Below are 12268 nucleotides of genomic sequence, written 5' to 3' on the forward strand. Positions count from 1 at the left end.
TATATTTATAAATTACACAAAAACTCTTCTGAGAGTATCTTATAAATCAATTTTGTTGGTCGAATCTCTTATTTGGATCATTAATGAAAAAATATTATTTTTTATATTAAGAATATTACTTTTTATTGTAAATATCGATAGGGTTAACTCGTCTCACAAATAAAGATTCGTGAGATCCTATCACAAGATACCTACTCTATAAATTATTAGTTTAGTAACAATATCAGAATTAAGCAAAAGTATATTTTTTTTAACAAATCAAAAGAAGATTTCAAAAGAATTCAAATAACATCCAAAAGGTTTATTTATTAAATTAATTAACCTATAAATAATAAAAATAAGTACAAGGACCGACTCGCACTTTATCCCAATTAAATTAATTTGAAAATGGAAGCGTAATTAATTAAAAACGTGACCATATAGATCAGCAGAAAATATCGTCCAATCAGCATGTGCATACAACAGAGTAGCGAGCTCTGACAGCTGAAAATATCCTTTGCCGGTCGCTGAATTTCTTGAGGACCGCGGTGTAGTTCATTTTTTCCTACGTTTCCTTACTATTAATTTTTTTAATTGAGGACAATCTGACATTTGATGATACACAGCAGTGATGGGCGGCGGGTTCGAGCTGCGATGGAAACGAAGGATTATCAGTTTCTTGGTATTAGTTCTACGAGTAAATGGTTGGGGGAAAGAAGGCCATTATGCTATTTGCAAGATCGCAGAGGTAGATTATCAATTGTATGTTTTAAAACTTTTTTCTTTGCCAGAACATTGTGGGATCTTGACGTGTTGAAGTATGGATTTTGGTCGACGTTCGGTGGTTGTTAAGGGTATGTCTTATAGTCAGTAGCAAGCAGGTGTTACTCTTAGGAAGAAGCGGTTCTTAATAGAGTCTGATACTTATTTTAAACTTAATCTTCATGGAATTTGATTTAGTCGAGCAGGTTCCATGCCTGCGCGTTTGTGGTTAAATCTTTTTAAGAAATTTCAAAGTTTCGTTGTCTGGTGTTTGAATTTTTGTAATTTTCAAAGTTTAGATTAGATATACTGTATTGTATTGTAAAAATCTTTTAAAATAAAATCTAATTGGAAGGCCATTGGCTTTTGTAGAATTATTTTACAGAAAATGCTTTGGCTGCTGTCAAATCCTTGCTCCCGGAGCGTGCTGAGGGTGATCTAGCTTCTGTTTGCTCCTGGGCAGATGAGGTCCGGCGTGACCGCCATTATCGTTGGAGTAGTCGTTTGCATTACGTGGATACTCCTGACTTCGCTTGCAACTATGACTATGCCAGTTAAGCACTTTTGCTCGAATTTTTTTGTATATTTTGCCTTTGATTTTTCATATTAAGCATTTTCATAAAAGATTGTGTCTCTGTGTCAGATACTTAATTCTGCTTGTTATACTTGTGCAATGATCATTTCTTAGTTAATCACAGGGGATTGCCATAAAGATAGGTGTGTCACTGGAGCAATTTACAATTACACAATGCAGCTTATGTCAGGGCGTAATGATGATTCAGATTTAACAGCAATAAAGTGTAAGCATTAAGTGTAATTGCGTAAACTAATTGGCGACATATAGGAACTCGGTATCTAATTGCTTCAATTACAGACAACTTGACAGAGGCACTTATGTTCCTATCACATTTTGTCGGCGATGTGCATCAGGTCAGCTCATTTTATTGAAATTTTACCATCTGTTATGACATCTACTTGCTAGTTGTAAATTCCGTCCCATGTACCTACTTTCCAATTTTCTACCTAAAATGATTATTACAGAAGAGCTAATGTCATTTGCTGTGTCTAAAAAAATTTGTATTGGATGGCAGCCATTGCATGTTGGTTTTAAAGGAGATGAAGGTGGAAACACAATTATCGTTCGTTGGTACCGGAGGAAAACAAATTTACATCATGTGAGTCACTTGATTTTATGGCATCAGATATCAGAAGATCTTCAGTTTATTCCATATTTGTTCTCAGATTGGCTCTAAAGGATTCAAACTTAAAGATTACTTATGGCAGTCAGCCAATGTTATGTACTTATTGTCTAAGGCAATGAAAATGGGTTGTCCGGCACCATTTCAAAATGTCTGAAAATGGCTTATCTATCCTTTTTCCGTAACTTCTTTTAGTGGCAGATGGAATATTTATATAAGTTCTTTCAAGTGATGGTATTTTGACTAGATGAGGAAGAGATGAAGATGTGAAGGTCGAATGATTTTTGTAGCTCAGATTGTTTTACATACATCTCCATTTCTGAACTGAACAAATATTTCGTTAGTTCAATAAGTTCATAAAACGTGTCAAATTGTTTGATATACGTGTATGCTCATGTATTATATTCATGTTATTTCAGGTGTGGGATGATATGATAATTGAATCTGCCGTAAAGAAATTTTATAACTCTGAACTCTCTACAATGATTCAATCAATTCAGATCAATATCACGGTATATTCATGAAATTCTCTATTTTGTCATGGCAGATAGTAAGATACTATGTTGTGCTCAATATTGCTGCAAGAAATATACCTTGTAATTTTTTATGCCGTTCCTTTAATCTAATCAGTTTTTAACTCACCGTGACTCTTTCATTTTCTCTTGTCTAACTGGAAAATAGGATCAATATTTTGATGATGAATCATCTTGGCAGAATTGCAATGAGACGGTTTGTCCAGATACGTTGAGTACCATACCATACACTTGACCACCTCATAGTCCTCTCCCTCGGAACCTTGTTTTTTGTCTGCCGTTATGCCATTTTTTTTAATCTCATTTCATACGATTGTATCGCTCCTATTGCAGTTATGCTTCTGAAAGCATCAATTTAGCATGTAAATTTGCATACAGAAACGCCAGTCCTGGAAGCACGTTAGAAGGTACAGATCCTTGCTTCCGTTTCTCATTGATTTGTTTTCCGGATACATCTCAATTGACTAGTAGTCTTCATTGGTTTTGTTCCACTTTTGTGAGATAAACAGTAAACCACTTCTTGATATTTAAAAAAGACTCCAGCATCTTTGTACTGTACAGAAATTATAAGAATCCCGAACTTCTATCATGGACCGACTTAGAATGGTAATTCTATAACCCCGTATTTGTTTCTGCTTCCATTTTGAGCAGACGAATACTTCCTCAGCCGACTGCCAGTCGTCGAGACGAGACTGGCCCAAAGTGGGGTTCGTTTGGCAGCTATTCTCAACCGTATTTTCTCATTTTCCACCCATATGTTAGTCGCAAAAGAATGAAGATATATCACTGGGTGATAGAGAAGAGTTGCATCTTTCCATATGTCCCAGAAGAGAAATCACATTTATTTAGCAACCTTCTGGCCTTGTCATTGATAAATTATGTAGTTTTTTAAGGATAAATTATGTGGTTTTATTTCATATCATTAATGTTAACTGATATGGGTATATGTGAAGTATATGCTAAATGAGATTAATTTTATTAGCTTTTTAAGAATTTTTGTAGCTTAATTAATCTTGTGTTCACAAAATTTCATGGAAAGAAAAATATATTCCTATGAAATTATAATGTACATATATTTACATAAACAGTGCTTAGGTTGTGAGATATGATAATAAATATATATAATATTGAGATAGTAAATTGATAGATTATTGATAATATAATTATTTTAGAACTCGAGTCAATCAAGAAGAGATTAGTAAGTTGAGTCTTATGTTTCCCGAAAAGTGGTGTCTGTGAATAAATATAAAGCATGTGATCGTGTTTATTTCTCCTTTAGTTTTACACTTTTACTGTTTGATATTTATTTATGTCGACTAACAAGTTTTTAATTTGCATTGGAGATATATGTGCTATCGACTACTTATATACGAACAACACATGAATCTATTTCCTAAAAAAAATCATTTGTGTAGTAACATTTGTAATAGCCTCTGCCATTGCATTCAGAATGAAACATTCTCAGGGCTCGAGCGATTTATTGTATTCTCGTTAAAGGAAAGTAAAAAATGTCCTTTGATTTTAATGGACACTTGATGTTACAGTCTTCCAAAAAAATAAAAACAAGCATCGTTCACAATGCAACACCATTTCCATAATGGTTGACCAAGATAGTTCCATTTGCACAAAATGGTGTTCTAACCTTGACAGTATAAACGAATGTAGCCGACTCGAAAAATATTTGATTCTTATTTAGTTTATCGAATTCGAACCAAACTCAAACATGTTCGAATTGATTTTATAGGTTAATATTTTCTTTTTATTTGTTGATATGGTGATTGTATTTAAAGGGTGTTATACTCATGACTAAAATATACAGAAAATTATATCCCTCTCCTTTTCGAGAACAAATTAGTAGTCATTAATTTTCATTCAATCCATTTATTTATGTAAAACAATTTCTGACGTTTCTTTTACACACTTTTTTTAATAATCAGAAATTCAAGTTTCTAAATAAATTATTATTTATTTTTTTTAAATAACAATTGGCAAACCAAAAGAATCAGAAAGCGAAGAATCATGCAGAAGTTACCAGAATGCAGATGATCAATGGCGATGTGTTGAAATGATTAATCCAATCACCAACGTGGAAACCCTTACTTGCAAAATATCCGTCTTCGAATTGGTCCCGCACGTCTTCCTTCTGTATTTTTCTCCCCTCTTAGCAATAAAAGTCGGATCTTTATCAGAAATCACCACAGAAAACATTGAATTCCTTCAACACTCTGTGTTTCTCCTCCGCAGCGCATCATCACTCTCTAACTTATTCTGGCTGGGTTGATTTGTTGCAGAACGGAGGTAGTACGATCCACTCTGGTGGGTCAAATCTGCTCGACAGTGTTCTGAAGTCCATTGGAATTGGTGTTAGAAAGTATGTATTTGTGTATCTCTTTGGTTTTGTTTGTGCCTTGGCGATCTCTAGGGTAAGGTTTCCACCATTGCTGTATTTCCAGCATGTGCAGTTGTATTTGCTATTGGATTTTCGGTGGGTTGGTTAAAGCCGGTCAGCTGAAAAAATCAAAACTCGATGGAAATAGAAGAAAGCTTATGGAAGAAACATATAATTGTTTCATTGAGAAATTATGGAACTTGGTCGATAATTTAAATGGTTACAATGCCAAAGTTGTGAACCTCAAGAATGATATTAGTAGAAGAATTGAATGCAATCAAGTTACTGTTAGTGTTTTAGAAGGATACCTAGATGTTAAAGAATCCAGTGATACCGCGTTTGTAAATGCAGTAGATGTAGTACAAAGTTGTATACAGAGTATCCTACGTGGTGACAAAATAAAGGAGGTGAATTCCTGTCCTGAGTTGAGCACGACAAGGAAGAAATATGGTGAAAATGGCATTAATATTTCTCAAATTATCGGTGGATTATTTGGAGGGAAGCCTGTTGGCTCAAAGACTGATAAATTGGAAGAATTGGGCTACGGAGAAGTGGTGGATGGGAAGGTGATTAATCGAAAGGAAGCCAATATTTAATCTGCTTCCATCAAAGAGAGAAATCTGAATTCTATAATGAATGGAACACTGGAAGATAAAACAGCAAGAATTGTTTCTAACCCTTTTGATGCAACTGTTAGAAGTCAAAATAATGATGACAATTATGTTGTTGGGACAGGAGTGAAAAATGAGGTTTTTGAATATCGGAAGAAAAAATTACCTGACAAAATTGGCACCACCAAATTAGTTTTCAACCAGACTGGCTATAGTTATTGCAGCAACAAATCAAGACTGGTGAATGACAAACAAGTTTATATTAAAGATTATGATCCGGAAGCAATGTCACTTCTTCATAATTCATCACTTCGCCATAATTCTTATAATTCCGAGGATTTTATCATCAGTATGAAACATATAGAAACCGCAAGTTCATTTGGTCATCTACAGAAACTTGAAACTAGGGATAAAAATTATTGGCAATCTGAATGCACAGGTAAGGGCCGAAGAGAGTTTTGGAGTTCTTTTAAAGGGGATACATCCCGTCCACGAAAGCAACCTTCCTTCACTAGTGAAGAGTCTGCACATATGAATGCTTTAGGTTCCGCTCCATCATCAATCGTTGATAATTTGGAATTCGGTAGATATCTTAGTGAAGCTAATAATCTATTTAAAGAAGCTAAGAGATGTTTAAGGCATCAAGTTGATCGTGATTGCTCAGAGAATGCACTGTATAAATCTGCACTAATACTTTCAAAAGCAATAGAAAATGAGGCCAATGAGTTTAGTGGCTGTGGAAAAGTTGGGGAATACGTATCCTCTTCACGGAGAACTTAAACTGAGGATCAGCCGAAAGTTGAGATCCCAGCTTGCGAGAAAATATCCATTTTCGATTGAGGAGGGCATGAAAGTACCAAAGAGGTTTGACGATCATCTTGCTGGTAAAGAAAAGATCAAGTTGACTATTGTGGACGTTTGTGAAGAATGTGAAGAGTTACTCATTAAGGCAGGAAGAAAGTACAAATTGGTCTTGTCCATTGAAGGGAATGCTATGAGAGCCTTATATAATTGGGGACTTGCCCTTTCATTTCATGCACAGTTGATTGCAGATATAGGACTGGTGAGCACCGCCCTCAACACCAGCAACTTTTCTTTTTATAATAAGTTTGATTGTTTTGTATCATGTCTCTTGCATAGTATGGGAAATTAATGTTGCTATGAAAGAAACTTGATATATCGCATGAATTAACATGATGCTACCTGTTCTATAAATCTCTCCACTTGTTAGAAGACACTCTTGGAATTTATTTACTCAAGATTTTCCTCAATATTTTAGATTACCGCCTGTGATGCTGACCAAGTGTTCATGGCTGCAACAGATAAATTTGAGGCCCTGATGTCCAGAAGCAATGATTATGCACCTGCAATGATTATGCACCTGATGGTATTGTAAACCTGCTGAAGTATGCTTTCTTGCTAATTATTGCCTCTAATCTTTCTGACCGAACAAAACGTCAGAGTATATAATCACATAATTAATATGGCACTTGTTTATTTCAGCACTTTTAAAATGGGGTGCAGCATTGCTAGACAGGTCTAGGCTAAGACCTGGGAGAAGTATAGAGAAGGTGAAGTTGCTGCAACAGGCCAGATGCTTGTGTGAAGATGCACTTCACATGGATTCAGGAAATCTACAGTTACAAGAGGCTTTGTCGTCTTGCGTATCTAAGCTTGATCATTGGTACAGTTAGCAATGGTTGAAAAATTTTGGGGGATGCATATTGCCGTTAATCAGACTTTTGGCGTCTAAACTCTTTTTCACCTCCTTGTTTAACTATTTTCATATAACTATTTATGCCAAGAATATGGAATACCAAACATTTTAATTTTAATGGAATCAGATCACAGTGAACATAAAATAGTTCCTGTAATAATGTCCTGATAAAATGTCCATAGAACTCTATACTGATGAATGAGGACAAGCATTTTTGGTCAAGAATGTCTACCGTTCTTGATCTTTTTGGTGGACATTAGGATTTTATCTAATTTGCGGAGTTGGTATATTAAGCATTGTTTAAGGTAATTTTATCTCCTCTGCTCATAGTCATTACCATCATGTTGAATCTACTTATTTCTCTACACATATATGCATCCTTAGAGGGAAGTGCTTTATGGTCATTTTGCTCTTTGTTTTGTGTTCGTCCCCAGTGATAACGTACCCGTTTTAACTGTCAACTTATTCAAGATTAAACTATATTTTTTGCTCAATGAATTATATATTTAAAGTTTGTAACTGAGGTAGTAAATCTCTTAAAATGATCATTGCTTAAATATAATTATCCTTCTCTGGTTTGTTTTGCTTGCATCCTGCGAAACTCCGTAGAACTTTCAAGATTCCTGCAAATGTTACTGCCCCAACCAAGGTGTAATCATCCTCCACAACCCACACGCAACTAACCCGATGAGCTAGAGCCTGGATCATCACTGCCACCAAAGAACTGTCAGGGCTACAGGCTATGACCCAGCTCCTCTGTGGACAGTTTCGACCTGATCCCCAATTCCTACGTAGCCCAGATTCATCGTCAGAGGAGCAATTAGAAGATGAAGAATATACTGAAGAATGAAAGAACTCATCCATCAAGTCCGACATTCGTGCCAAATTTCTCTTTAGTAGCCTTATCCGCACTAACTGAATTAAGTCTTCATGTGGGCATCTGCAATCGATATAAGCCATGAGATCACCGACTGAGAGGGCGGTTATGGCGGCTGCTGCTGTTTCATTGCAGCAGGCTAGTTTGAAGGGTGAGATCTCGCCTATTAACCTGTGTTTTTCATCAACAACGGCAACGGATGTTTGTTTGTCAAGGGCACGGTTAAAGTATCCCGCTGCTGAGGACGCAGGTTCTTTATGATACACTGTCATGATATTGTGTTCAATGATGTTGATGGAACTGATGGCGAAAGATGGGATCGGGGAGAAGACTCGGATGGAATTTAGAAGGAAACGGACAACATCCTCTTGCGTTAACCAACAGTATCCACGGCCATTGCTGAGGAACTTCTTTCTTGAACCGGAAATCCTGTGGTTCTGTATTGGAATCGCTAGATTGTGGGTGCCTTCAAGTATGTGATCTATTGCCTCCAGCAAGCTGAAAGTTCAGGAACGGTACACGATAGTACAACTCAGGGCAAGTAAAAAATTATTCTTGCTTTGATGATTGACAAAACTAAAACGATTTGAGTGGAATTTTTTTCCAAATTTTCATATTCTAAAATAAACATGGAAGAAACTTGATGACGTAAAATTTTTGTATATTTTAATGATAAACCAATTGAAAATCAGAAAATCACACATCAATGTATCACGGCTTCAAGAATTTGTTGACCCGTTGCTTCAATGATTTTATAAAATCATAAACCAATCTTTTTGAATCAAGTAAATGTATATCTTCTTAGAAATTTTATCCTGATCATATCAAAGAAGGCAAACCTGGAATTGGAATCCAAATGCGTGATCACGGAAACTCCTTGGGATAAAATTTGAGATACAGGAGACTCAAAAGCCTTAAATGGATCCACCAAATTTTCCTCTCTACAAAGAAAGAGAATTACATCCGTCATGCAAATTTTCCCTATGCACAAAGAGGAACGAATGGCGAGCTCTTCGCCGCTTTCCCACACGCTGATGTATGTATCTTCGGACCTCTTTAATACCGTCAGTGCATTGTAAACGGTGTCGGTCGCCGTGATCCCAAACAGTTCCGGCTTTCCTAAGCACAATTCCGATACAACTTGGTTAAAAAATTTCACTGCCATGCAGTGATCTGAAATCCAAATGAATAGGGAGGGAGATAAGATATGCTAGATTTCCGGAAATAAATGAAAATTATGTATCATCCTCGTTCCAATGGATATTATTTATCACTAAAATAAATATGACTAATTATTTAAATAGATAAACCTAATTCTTATAAGGAAAAAAAAATTAATTATAAGAATACTCGACAATCAACCGCAATAAAGAAAATAGGCAAAAACTTGTGTGAGACGCTCTCACGGGTCATATTTTGTGAGACGAATATCTTATTTGTGTCATCCATGAAAAAATATTACTTTTTATGATAAGAATATTACTTTTTATTGTGAATATCGGTAGGGTTGACCCGTCTCACAGATTAAGATCCGTGAGACGATCCCACATAAAACCCACTCATGAAAATAATCTACTCGTGTAATATTGCTGTCGATATAAGAGAAAATTGGGTGCTATCCCTATTAGGAAATTTGAAGTGACGAATTACGAAAATGCCAAGTGCAAATTTAGGCAAGTAAAAACTTGGTCTTTATTAATGGAAGTACAAAACGCATGGATCCTCTTAATGGTTGTGAGCACACGGAATTTATGTAACAAGTCTATTTTTTAAATATCTTAACGAAAATGACAATACAACACGTACAAGTCCAAACATTGATTATGACTTCAGCTATCCTTTCGGAATGATCTTCCATCAGGAGTATCGTTTATTGATGCACAGATAGAAAAATCTGATTTCGATATGACACGTTTTGAACAATTGTTTGATTGAGTATCGTTTATCGAAGTATATTTGATTTCACATTAATGAGAAATTAATAAATAGATTGTCACTTGAATAGATATTGGCACCAAAACTCTGATATTTCAATTGTATTATTATTATTATTATTATATCTCACTTTCTTTCCCTTTGAATAAAGGATTTGCTGACTCGGCTAAGTGTCAATAGTCAACTTATTTAGGTTTGTGGATAAGAAGCGCTCAAATTTAGACCAATTCCCAATTGTTATCATTTTTCAAATTTAGATCCAAAAAATTGCTTTTTTAATCTTCTAATCTCATGAAATATCCGAATAATACGTTGCATTATACCCTTATCCACCACAAGATCAGGGAATATTTTTGTTAGTTAAAAAAGAAAAGTTTTTTCTATAAGATAATAATAATGATGATAATGACAGTGAATATGATTTAAAAAAAAAAGGAAGGGGGGTGGGGGGGGGGGTGCTGGTTCCATTTTTATATGGATAAGATTGCCACCTAGTTTTAGTCTCCTACCTGTACCTATAATTACTCGACCTCCAATCCAAAGTTTCCATAACAATTCGTACATTTTGCACAAGACCCTTCGTTTTGTACGTTAATCCGTTTAGATCTATACTGTTTTAACATTAATTTTCTCGTTAGAAAGGAAAAATGTTGTGTGCATTCAAGAATGGCGTTGTGAATCCACCAAAGGAGTTGCATAGCCAAGCCTCTTCACAGGCTTCACGTAAACCCAAGACTCCGGAAGAGACTTTGAAGGTTTTCTTGGCTTCAAATCCCAACAATGGCTTATCTCTTGCATTTGGTGACAAGGCCAGTTTGGCCTACGCACCACCTAAAAGTTCAGTCATGTCACACAAAAGGTAAAATGCATGCAGATTGATATCCATTGAATCTGATTTACACCATGAGATAAATGTACAAATGTTGAAGATTTATGTGTTCTGGGATTGGATATCTGATCCAAGATTATGACTTTGCAGGCTGTTCTGTTCGATAGACGATATATACTGCATTTTCTTGGGGAATTTGAATAACTTGTGCACGCTCAACAAACAATATGGGCTATCAAAGGGTGGGGGTGAGGCTATGTTTGTGATTGAAGCTTATCGGACCCTCCGTGACCGGGGCCCTCTCCCGGCCCATCGAGTCATTAAAGATCTCGAGGGCAGTTTTGGCTTTGTGATCTATGACAACAAAGCTGGAACTGTGTTTGCTGCCCTCGTACGTACAAATTCAGCATTGTCAAAATTTGTCTTCTTCTTTTTTTTTTTTTTGTTGGTGGGGAGGGGGTAGAATTTGGTGAGAAGAAAGTGATGAATTTGATTCAAAATTTTTGGCAGGGTGCTGATAAAACAGTGCGCCTGTATTGGGGCATAGCTGTTGATGGCTCTGTTATGATCTCAGACAATGTAGATCTCATAAAAGCAAGCTGCGGGAAATCGTTTGCACCATTTCCTGCTGGTATGTCGATTTGTTTCGTGCTACTACATATGATTGCTACAATGATAGGAATCCTTCGTGGGTCTACATTTAGGCCAAGGGGACAATTTTCTTTTAAACAAAATGTCCAAGATTTGGGGTTCAACTCACATCAAAATGACCATTTTTGGCATTTGGGATAGCATTGATCTTGATATTAATTGGGTTTTTTCGGGTGAATGCGCAGGGTGCATGTACCATAGTGAAGGAGGACTAATTAGCTTTGAGCATCCAACGTATAAGATGAAAGCAATGCCAAGAATTGATAGTGAGGGGGCGATGTGCGGATCATATTTTGCAGTTGATGCTTATTCTAAAGTTAACAGCATGCCAAGGGTTGGTAGTGCAGCTAACTGGGCAACCTGGGGCTGACAGCCTTCGCGGCGTTTCCTTTACATTACTGACAACAAGATTGCTGCTTTTCCTTTGTTTATTTGTTTTGTGTTTGTTTGATGTTTATGTTGGTGTTATTTTCTTGGTTTAATCTTGGCTCTTTTCCCCCTCAGCATGTACATATGATGATTGCCGAGGGATTTAGAGTTTGTAACTAAACAAGTGGTTTCGCGACTATTAGTTGTAATTTGGTTGCATTGTTTGCAACTTTGCATCATCTTTTATCGTATATGTTTTAATTTTTATAGGCTACTGTTAATTAATAACGAACCTGAATACGTTTGCGTGGGGGATTACACATATTTGTAAAAATAATATAGGAATATAATCTCCATTTAATGGAAAAACTATATCTTGTTTTCACTTCACCAAGTCACACTAACGTCCACCTCCAC

The 12268-nt window shown here is 36.0% G+C and overlaps 4 protein-coding genes across 11 annotated transcripts; 3 read left to right on the forward strand and 1 right to left on the reverse strand.

Annotated features, from left to right (window-relative positions):
• The first annotated feature begins 404 nt into the window (after positions 1–404).
• On the forward strand, positions 405–3466 carry LOC140988093 (endonuclease 4-like). 2 transcript variants are annotated; one of them, XM_073457010.1, is made up of 10 exons: positions 405–527; positions 609–727; positions 1114–1294; positions 1440–1541; positions 1616–1671; positions 1833–1916; positions 2360–2452; positions 2622–2683; positions 2807–2880; positions 3125–3466. In XM_073457010.1, the coding sequence occupies exons 2-10, from the start codon at positions 611–613 to the stop codon at positions 3247–3249; spliced, it is 894 nt and encodes a 297-aa protein (XP_073313111.1). In that variant the 5' UTR covers positions 405–527; positions 609–610; the 3' UTR covers positions 3250–3466. The 2 variants fall into 2 exon arrangements, with proteins under 2 accessions (XP_073313111.1, XP_073313110.1); XM_073457009.1 differs by having other exon boundaries at positions 412–529; positions 606–727.
• Positions 3467–4464: 998 nt separating this feature from the next.
• On the forward strand, positions 4465–8132 carry LOC140988835 (uncharacterized). 7 transcript variants are annotated; one of them, XR_012177376.1, is made up of 4 exons: positions 4465–6536; positions 6753–6879; positions 6977–7157; positions 7800–8132. XR_012177376.1 is itself a non-coding variant. In XM_073457914.1 (3 exons), coding segments are annotated over exons 1-3 (447 nt in total). In that variant the 5' UTR covers positions 4465–6185; the 3' UTR covers positions 7801–8132. The 7 variants fall into 7 exon arrangements, 4 of the variants coding, with proteins under 4 accessions (XP_073314015.1, XP_073314012.1, XP_073314013.1 ...); XR_012177375.1 differs by lacking the exon at positions 7800–8132 and having other exon boundaries at positions 6796–6879; positions 6977–7112; XR_012177377.1 differs by lacking the exon at positions 7800–8132 and having other exon boundaries at positions 6796–6860; positions 6977–7112.
• LOC140988834 (CBS domain-containing protein CBSX5-like) lies at positions 7743–9298 on the reverse strand. Its single transcript, XM_073457910.1, has 2 exons — positions 8907–9298; positions 7743–8565 (listed from the first exon to the last, which is right to left on the reverse strand). Exons 1-2 carry the CDS (start codon positions 9230–9232, stop codon positions 7743–7745), a joined length of 1149 nt encoding a protein of 382 aa, XP_073314011.1. The 5' UTR covers positions 9233–9298.
• A 1235-nt stretch (positions 9299–10533) lies between these two features.
• LOC140987932 (stem-specific protein TSJT1-like) lies at positions 10534–12070 on the forward strand. The gene is made up of 4 exons (XM_073456697.1): positions 10534–10861; positions 10982–11222; positions 11342–11462; positions 11668–12070. The coding sequence occupies exons 1-4, from the start codon at positions 10650–10652 to the stop codon at positions 11850–11852; spliced, it is 759 nt and encodes a 252-aa protein (XP_073312798.1). The 5' UTR covers positions 10534–10649; the 3' UTR covers positions 11853–12070.
• The last annotated feature ends 198 nt before the right edge of the window (positions 12071–12268 follow it).

This window comes from Primulina huaijiensis, chromosome 11 (genome assembly GCF_012295235.1).
Source record: "Primulina huaijiensis isolate GDHJ02 chromosome 11, ASM1229523v2, whole genome shotgun sequence".
Lineage (NCBI taxonomy): Eukaryota > Viridiplantae > Streptophyta > Magnoliopsida > Lamiales > Gesneriaceae > Primulina > Primulina huaijiensis.